Source organism: Polistes dominula, unplaced genomic scaffold (genome assembly GCF_049000335.1).
Source record: "Polistes dominula isolate Pdom_NZ unplaced genomic scaffold, Pdom_raw_medaka contig_21, whole genome shotgun sequence".
In the NCBI taxonomy this organism is placed as follows: Eukaryota; Metazoa; Arthropoda; class Insecta; order Hymenoptera; family Vespidae; genus Polistes; species Polistes dominula.
In genome coordinates, this window is record NW_028301061.1 from 1660482 (window position 1) to 1670162 (window position 9681).

At 26.9% G+C, this 9681-nt stretch overlaps 1 protein-coding gene across 1 annotated transcript; it reads left to right on the plus strand.

Moving 5' to 3' along the window:
• Nucleotides 1–202: 202 nt before the first annotated feature.
• On the plus strand, nucleotides 203–8406 carry LOC149031390 (dynein axonemal heavy chain 1). The gene is made up of 22 exons (XM_089176173.1): nucleotides 203–269; nucleotides 353–540; nucleotides 645–919; nucleotides 1025–1369; nucleotides 1530–1659; nucleotides 2442–2657; nucleotides 2737–2996; nucleotides 3099–3567; nucleotides 3643–3967; nucleotides 4031–4162; nucleotides 4254–4574; nucleotides 4681–4858; nucleotides 4919–5051; nucleotides 5147–5692; nucleotides 5766–5992; nucleotides 6075–6317; nucleotides 6537–6650; nucleotides 6752–7007; nucleotides 7119–7281; nucleotides 7353–7463; nucleotides 7555–7646; nucleotides 8380–8406. Exons 1-22 carry the CDS (start codon nucleotides 203–205, stop codon nucleotides 8404–8406), a joined length of 4818 nt encoding a protein of 1605 aa, XP_089032299.1.
• The last annotated feature ends 1275 nt before the right edge of the window (nucleotides 8407–9681 follow it).

Genomic DNA, 9681 nt, shown 5'->3' on the forward strand with positions numbered 1-9681 from the left:
TAAATATTACGAGATAATATAAAAGTTTTGAAGAGAACTTTTAGATGGATAATTTGTGTTAGAAGTTTCAACGTAATGATTGTTATAGGTAAGTCAAAAAAAAAAAAAAAAAGAAGGAAAATTTAATAATTTTATATTAAATTGATTAAAATAAATTTGTCAATTAAATATGTCAAACGTTAATATTTTTAGTTTGAATAAAATGGATCAGATCGATAAAAATAAATCAATACCATCAAAAAGAGGTTATTATTCGGAAATTGTTACTGGTTAGTAAATAAAAATTACATATTCAAATATTTATGGATTAATATCTTTAATTAATAATATTTGAAGTATGGTTTATTTTTAGGTACATTGGAATGTCCCGTAAATCCAAGTTTAAATCTTCTTCCTACCGTACCAAGAAGAACCAAGCTCACCTGGCAAATATTAACCGAACAACACGGTGCTGTTGTTCAAAATCTTTTACCAACAAAATCAAAATATTTTTTAGGTGCAGCTGAAAGGTGGATAACTTTTCCCGAAGATAAATCAATCGTAAGTTTATTAACGTAGATTATAATAATTTTCAACTCGAAAATCTTATTTTTTACGAGACTGACATTGAATTATTTGCGTGTTATTATCGATAAAAAAAAAAGATATTTCCGGCTGAGACATTTGCACCGAAAATACAAATGGAACAAAATGTTGAATCGAAACGTTTGCCACGAAATGTTGAAATGGAAAGACGTCGTAGGTTGTATAGAAATCAAAGTTTAGATGATGCTTTAAAAAATGAGGGTTTATCATCGTTTAATATTTTACCACCAAATGTTATTTCATCGTTATCAACGGATGAAGATAAATTTGGCTTGTATTCGAAGATAAATTATTTGCCTCTTGAGATATTTGACGACGAAGAATTTGACTGTCGGTAAAGAACATTTCTAGAATAGTGTTTTTTTTTTTTTATCCAAAGTAATTTTATTATACAAGATACAATTTAAGATATTATTTACACTTTTTTTCTTCCCGATAGAACATCAAATGATTGGATAAATTTAGGTTTGATCGATGATGTGCGATATCCTTTACCTGCTATGGCATTTGTTGAAAAATTGATAATTAACGAACGGAGTAATATTAATGATGATGATCATTTGTCCGATTTACAATTAGATAATTTATATGGATGGCAACTTTCAGCAGTAACTGATTATGATAGTAACAAAAAATTGTGGACCGTTTTAACGTTGGACGGTCATAAAAGAATTTTCTTATTGCCTAGGATATATATACGATTTTTAGCCGAGGATCCGAAAGTTTTTGCTAAACGAGTTGCAGCTGCAGTTAGAGATAGACAAATTGCGGAGACGTGTATTAGGTTCATTAATTTAATATTATTAATTGTTCTTTATTATTTAATTATATACGTCTAGTGTGTATGTGTGTGTGTGTGTGTGTGATATAATTTAAATCAATGTATTATTTTAATTACATTTCAAAAGGTTTTTATCATTCTTTTTTTTTTTTTTTTTTTGTAGATATAATTTTTATTTGGATTGTATGGAAATAAGTGATATGCCGACATTAAATGAAAATGAAAAGGAAATTATTATTTCACATTGTACGCGTCAAAGGGTTGTTAAATACAAAAGTCAAAATATCATTTCGGTATGTGCATATATTTTTTCTTTCTTTTTTTTTTTAATTACGTTGTGTTAGAATTTAAAAAATTTGTGTATAGTTAATGGACGAAATTGAACTTGATTATCGTCGAACTATGTGCGATCTTATGTGGAGAAGGGTAATCGAGCATTCTCCGGATATTTTTAAATTTATGCAAATAGAATTTTCTACGGATAAAATCGTAATACCACAAACGGGAAAAATTTCCACGAATATGAAGAATTTTGATGTAAGGAAAAACTTTATATATATAAAAATTTATTTAATTTTTATCTTTTCTTTTTTTCTTTGAAATATTTTATTAAAATATTTTATGAAAAATTAAATTAATCAGGAATTAAAACGTTATTTTCATTGGTTTACGTTATACGTATTACCGGAAGTTTACGATGCTATGCGTTGTGTAGTTAACGAATGTGCTCGAGTATCTAACATGAATTTATTCGTACATAATTATGGAAAATCAATGTCACTGACTGCATTCGAATCACAACAAAATCAAATGACACTAATGACTATGAAATATCTTAAAGAATTATGGTTGGATAAAATTATTCAATCAGTTAGAATGTGTTTAAGGGATGTTGGAAAGGGATGGTTTAATCTCGATCAAAAGTTTCCTGAAGTATACAACGTTATGAAATTAAAACGTCTCATGGATCTCATCATTTGTCATATGGAAGTATGTGCATTTTTGTTTTTTTGTTTTTTTTTTTTAGGACAAGAATTTAAATATGTAATTAATACATTTGTATATTATTTTGTAGAATGCTTTAAGAAATCTCGTAGAAAATTCAGTTACTTTGTACTTTGAAATGTTAGAAGGTCCAGGAACTTGTGTGGTTGACGTTGATGATGATTTTATTTGGGGTGATGATTTAGTTAATACACAGTTTGATTGTAAAGTTTTTCCTGTATTTAATGTTGATCTTATGATGAATAGTAATGGAGCATATTATTCTACCGAATTAAATGATTTCGAAGTATATCAAATATTATAATAATGTTAGAAATGATATAATTTGTTTATAGTTTATTTATATTACTTTTTATTATTTTTAGCAAACTATTATATCTATTTTGGATAATTCATTGACATTGTGTCATCAAATAAGACAAGTACATCCATTTTTACTTACTTTCCTTAAATTTCCAGTAGAACTTTTTCTTAGTTCGGTTGGTTTGCTTGATACAAGAATATGTGAAATTAGAAATCGTTTGAAATTTGTTTATCAAAAAGGAATTATACCATTAAAAGCTTATGCCAAAGAATATTATAAATATTTAGAACTTTTTGAAATGAATGTTGAAAAATATGTCGAGTAAGTTAAAATAATTTTGTATTCGTTTAATTAATTTAACAATATTTTGTATTTAAAATAATGTATGAACAAAAATTACATTTTTTTCTTTTTTTTTCGTAGAAATTTTAAAAATGAAGAACATACGGCCATTGAGATAAAAGACGAAATTTCTTTTCATCGTAGAATGAAACTAAATTTAGAAAGTACTCTACCAAAAAATATTTTCATAGGTCCTTTTAACGTTAATGTGTATCCTTTGAAAGAATTTTTAATGTCAAAACGAGAGGATTGTTCTACAAAGTTACTCTTTATGTTCACTGAAAAACTTCGTTATAAAGTTGATGAGATTTTGTACGAATATATAGAAATAAGTGAAAAATTGAAGGAAGAATTGAGAAACGTTGAACATTTGTTCGATAAAAAAGAATGGATGGAAACAATTCCATTGACAGTAAAAGGAATTAATGAAAATATGCAAAAACTCAAAATTGAATTTGATATACTAGAACATTTTCGTTGGAATTTATCGGATGAAGATTTTAATGTCAGATGGGAAGCAATTGGTTTTCCTCGTAAAATAGAAGAATTGGTATACATATATTTTTCTATCGTATAATAATTGAAATTTTTATAAAAGAAAAATCATTTATATATATAAAAATAGGTAGCAGAAACTGAGGAACGTTTTATATTAGAACAAGAGAAATTTTTAAAGATTCAAACCCAAGATGAAATAATGTTACAAGAAAAAATAGATTTGCTTGTTGGAAACGTAGCTAATGTTGCTTTACAAACAGATATTAATATGGTACATGATATTGCTATTGATATTAAAAGAATTTGGAAATTAATGAAAGAATGTCAAGAAACTGGTATAATGTTAAACGAACGTCAGAAACTTTTTGGAATTCCTGTTGTACCTTTTGAAAATCTTTCTAAATTAATGAAAGAATTTGAACAATATCGAACACTTTGGATTACGGCATCAGGTATGATGGTTACATGATGAAACATTCAAAATAATTAATTGAATATATAAATTTTGATTTAAGATTGGTTAAAATGGTATGAAATATGGATGGAAAATCCTTTAATGACAATCGATGGTAGCAACATTGACAATTATGTTAATGAAATGTATAAAGGAATGTTACGAAGCATCAAAGTCTTCCAAGAATTTCCAAGTACGAAATTTGGGAAAGGGTCTCGATGATAATTGACCTAAATATTATTCGCGATTCGAATCGGTAATGAAGTTATTTCTATTTTGATCAGAGGTTGCTGCTGTAGCCGAGAATATAAAAGCTCAAATAGAAGATTTCAAGCCTTACATAGGGATGATACAAGCCCTTAGAAATCCAGGGATGAAACCACGACATTTTGAAGAACTCAGTGTTCTCACTGGAATACAAATGGCACTAACACCAACATTGACCTTTAATAATTTGATAGTTCTCGGTATTATGCATTTTGAAGATATTGTTACTAAGGTTGCTGATGAAGCTGAAAAAGAATATTCGATAGAAGGTATTTTGGATAAAATGATAAAAGCATGGGATGTTATTACGATGGATGTTATGCTTTATAAAAATACAGGTTCATATATATATATATATATATATTTAATTACACATCGATTAATTATAATATTAGATATGTTAATTTAATAATTATTTGAAATATTATTTTAATTATATCACAGGTACATATATTATGAAAATTTCCGATGAAATTTTAATGCTCTTAGATGATCATATTCAGAATGCTCAACAAATTAGTTTTAGTCCATTTAAAGCTGCATTTGAAGATAGATTCGAGGAGTGGGATTATAAATTGAAATTATCTCAAGAAGTAATATTATTATGGATAGAAGTACAAAAGTAAGTTTTGTAGATAAATTACGACGAGAGAGAATATCTTTATTTTATATATATTTTAAGACGTTGGATGTATTTGGAACCAATTTTTACTTCGGAAGATATTAGTAGACAATTACCCATAGAATCGAGAAAATTTAAAACCATGGATCGTAGTTGGAGACGAATTATGAAAACAGCTCATGACTGTCCTTACGTAATTTATAGAATTTAATATAATTAAAAAAAAACTTGACACACATACACACAAAAATGTTTCGATATTCTTTTTAAAAATGATTAATTTTGTAGATAATGAAAATAAGTCCAGATAAATCATTATTAGAAAGTTTAAAAGAATGCATCAATTTGTTGGAAGTCGTGCAAAAGGGTTTGTCAGATTATTTGGAAACGAAACGTATGATTTTTCCACGATTTTTCTTTCTTAGCGACGAGGAATTACTCGAAATACTTGCGCAAACGAAAAATGTACATGCCGTACAACCACATCTTAAAAAGTGTTTTGAAAATATGAGAGAATTGAGATTTGAGGATGATTTAGCTATCACAAGAATGTATTCAGCCGAATATGAAGAAGTCGTATTAAGACCTACAATTTATCCCGAAGGAAATGTGGAAAATTGGTTGGGTTCGGTAGAAGAAACCATGCGTAATACATTAAGAGAAATTATAGGTGAAGCTTTAGAAATTGTTGAGGAAACTAGTAGAAAGGAGTGGGTGTATATGTGGCCAGGTCAAGTTGTACTTTGCGGTGGTCAAACTTATTGGACTGCTCATGTTGAGGATGCTATCAAAAATAATGAATTGCAATCATTTTACGAAGTTATGTTATCACAAGTAAATATCTAAAATCGTGAATTAATCTTGTTTACTTTTTACATGAAATTTATTATTTTGGTATTTTTGATAGTTAGATGAATTGCGTGAACTTGTAAGAAATCCACAAACCGAAATTCAAAGATTAATGTTAGAAGCTGTAATTATTATCGAAGTACACGCAAGAGACGTTTTATATAAGCTCATTCAAGAAAATGTTAAAAATATTAATGATTTCGATTGGATATCACAGTTACGTTATTATTGGGTTGACAATAGCGAATTAAAAGTTCGTGCTGTAAATGCAGAATTTTCATACGGGTAAATTTGATAGTAGATCATTTTTTTTTTATATGTTATCAAGAATAGTTTGATAGTAAAATAAAATAAATAACTTGTTTAGTTACGAGTATTTGGGTAACAACGGTAGATTGGTTATAACACCTTTAACTGATCGATGTTATTTAACACTCACCGGTGCTCTTCATTTGAAATTTGGTGGTGCACCAGCTGGACCAGCTGGTACTGGAAAAACTGAAACTACTAAAGATTTGGCTAAAGCATTTGCCATTCAATGTGTTGTTTTTAATTGTTCCGATCAATTGGACTTTTTATCTATGGGAAAATTTTTCAAAGGTCTTGCTAGGTATATACAATCAAATATAAATATTAATTTATTTCTTATTTTACATTTTTTATTTTTTATTGGCTTGATAACTAAAGTAATTGTAGATTTCACCAATCATTTTCCTTGAAAAATCTGCAATTATTTAGTTATCAATATTTTACTTTGAATGTCATTCAAAGAAATAAATTAATCGTAAGGAAAAAAAAAACAATGTAGGGGTTTTATTTTTTTTTATAGTGCAGGTGCATGGGCATGTTTCGATGAATTTAACAGAATAGATATCGAAGTATTATCGGTAATAGCACAACAAATAATGACTATTCAAAAAGCTCAACAAGTAAGAGCTGAAATGTTAGTTTCAATTTTTTTACATTGCTACTCCTTCAACCAATATTTCTTTGAACTGATTATTTTCACTCGATAATATTCATTCATTCCTTTATTTTCTTTAGATTCATATTTGAAGGTGTAGAAATTAGTCTTAAACCTTCCTGTGCTATTTTCATCACAATGAATCCAGGTTACGCTGGTCGTACAGAATTACCAGACAATTTAAAAGCACTTTTCCGTCCGGTTGCCATGATGGTGCCAAATTATGCTCTCATTGCTGAGATTTCTTTATTTTCTTACGGTTTTTCTGAAGCTAAAATTCTCGCTGGAAAGATAACGACCACATTTAAATTAAGCTCCGAACAATTAAGTACACAGGTGGTACATTTGTTTATTTTTTATTTTTTTTTTTTTTCTATTTTCTTTCTCGTGGCAAATTTTTTTGGGGGGAGGGTTTTTTTTTTTTAATTATTACTCCATAATTCGTAGGATCATTATGATTTTGGTATGCGTGCTGTAAAAACTGTCATAGCGGTTGCTGGTAATTTAAAAAGAGAATTGAAAGATGTCGAAGAACAACAAATTTGTTTACGAGCATTGAGAGACGTCAATGTGCCCAAATTTTTAAGCGATGATCTTAAATTGTTTAACGGTAATATGATTTGTTTTATTAATTATTAGATACGCATGTTATATCGATTTATTTTTGTTTATATCTTGAAGGAATTGTATCTGACCTTTTTCCACAATTGACCGAATTACCTGTTGATTATGGAATACTCGAAGCGGAAATTCGTAAGACTATTTTAGAAAAGGGCTTGGAAGATGTTAATGGTATTTATTATAATGTGTAATTATTATTAAATAAGCAAATTTATTATTATTATTATTATTATTATTATTAAATATTGTATTGTGAATGTAGAATTTGTGAAGAAAGTTATTCAGTTATACGAAACTACTTTGGTACGTCATGGGTTAATGTTAGTTGGACCAACTGGATCTGGTAAAACAAAGGTAACATTATTTTATAAATTTTTTCATTTGCTTTGTTGATAATTATATAATTATTTGTTTTTTTTTTTTTTTTCGTCAAAAGTACTTTACTAACGCATTCTCGGTACTTCGATTTTTGTTTGAATTTTTATTTTATTAAAGCGTAAAATTTAAATATTTGTTATTGAATATAATTGAGTGTTAAATATCACACTTGACAGAAATTTAAAATAATTATACATTTTCGTATTCGTATTCGTATAATTCATTTGTATTTTTTTCTTTGTTTTTTTTTTTTTTTTTTATATACGAGAAATGTAGTCGAGAATTTTAGTCATGTATTTTGGTTACACCATATACAGTAAATTTATTAAATAAAGGATATTGAAAAATATGTATGTATATATATTCTAACCGTGTCAAATAAGATTATATTAATTAATACCGTATTGATTACGTATATAAAGTTCCCATAAACGAAGGGATTATTTATAGCGTATTCATAAAAAAAAATATATATAGAAAAAAAAATGAATAAACTTCATTCGTACGAACCGTATTTTTAATATTCTTTTTTATTTTTTATTTTCATCGCGTTTATAATTCAATTCCCAATCATTTGCATAATATTTGCAATAGTTGTTAATTTAGAATGTTAAAATAAACCACTACCAGGGTCATAATTTATTTTTACTTTATATAGGTATACGGTTAATTTGAATAAGTTGTAAAATAATTTTTATCCGATATACAGGGTGATTCAACAGATCTTGTCACCTAAATAACTTCTGGTAATAGAAAAGTGCATGAAACATTAAAGATTATAATATGATATTAGTATTTTTTTTGTTAGGTTCAGTCATTTTTGAAATCTATTGGTCAACTTTGTTTTTTTAAATACAATGTTTTGTTAAGCAAGAACTAATGAATCACCCTATATGGTGTATTAAATACTATTTCATATTATTTGCTCGTGAATGAAATATCGACAATTATTTCACCTCTTCTCGAAATTACATTTCGTTTCAATAAAAAACAAAAAAAAGGAAATATATATTTCAATGGGGAGGGGGGAGGGAAATATAAAAGTTATATAGAGGATATTTGTTTTTATATAAAACAAAAATGTTAAATAAATTTTGAGTAAAACTTTGAAATGATCAATAAGTAGTAATGATTGGTTAGTGGTCTTGTTCTGATGAGATGACGAAAGTTGTATATTTCAGATATCTAAAGTTTTCATTGGTTAGATGAAAGATCAATGGTTCGTAACATTAATTCCTTTTATAAGTCGAGGGGATTCAATGGCCCTTTACTTTTTCTCAATACCTTTTTCTTACTCTCTTTCTTTCTATTTTTTTCTTATTTTTTTTTCTTTTTTTTTTTTTTTTTTTTTAATTTGTCGAGAGGGTAGACGTACTTTTTAAGTAGGCGAATCGATTCGTGTATTTCCATCCCTGAAAAAGCATCGAAACGATAAATTGCTCATCGCCCTTTTCGTTAAAACTTACCTTTTAATTTCTTAACGAAGATTGTCACGTAATTTTTAATACGATTATTATGCTTCAAAATTTATTGATCCATAATAATTAGATGTATTATTATTATTATTATAATTAAAGTGAGATGTGCATTGAAGAAATTTTTCTTTAATTAGGTAAGAAATTACATTTTTTTCTTTTTACAATTAAATGATTGGGTCATTTATTTATTATTTTAATGTTCATTCATATGTTCATGATCAATTGATATTTTTATTTTGCTTTTATCATTGAGATTATTTTAAAGAGGATTATTAATTCGAGGTTGGATAAAAAGAGATAGAGTTACATGGATTTTCAATAAAAGTTATATGTATATAAATAAATAATAAATAAAACGCATGAGATTATAATTAGAATTATTGCAAGAGTTTAATAAAAAAAAAAATAATTGCAATAAAATTCGATGTAGAATTTTAATCGAAAATTTAAATAGAGCAATTATTTGATTGCTCGTGATAAAATAAATAAATAAAATACATAATTTTCGAAATAATAATAATAATAATTGTAAT

Bases quoted from the DNA above. Each gene is read 5' to 3' on its own strand.
- LOC149031390 (XM_089176173.1), top strand. From the start codon at position 203: ATGGATCAGATCGATAAAAATAAATCAATACCATCAAAAAGAGGTTAT. The intron at 4,575-4,680 runs GTTCATATATAT...ATTATATCACAG, and splicing joins TATGCTTTATAAAAATACAG to GTACATATATTATGAAAATT. The intron at 6,318-6,536 runs GTATATACAATC...TTTTTTTTATAG, and splicing joins TTTTTCAAAGGTCTTGCTAG to TGCAGGTGCATGGGCATGTT.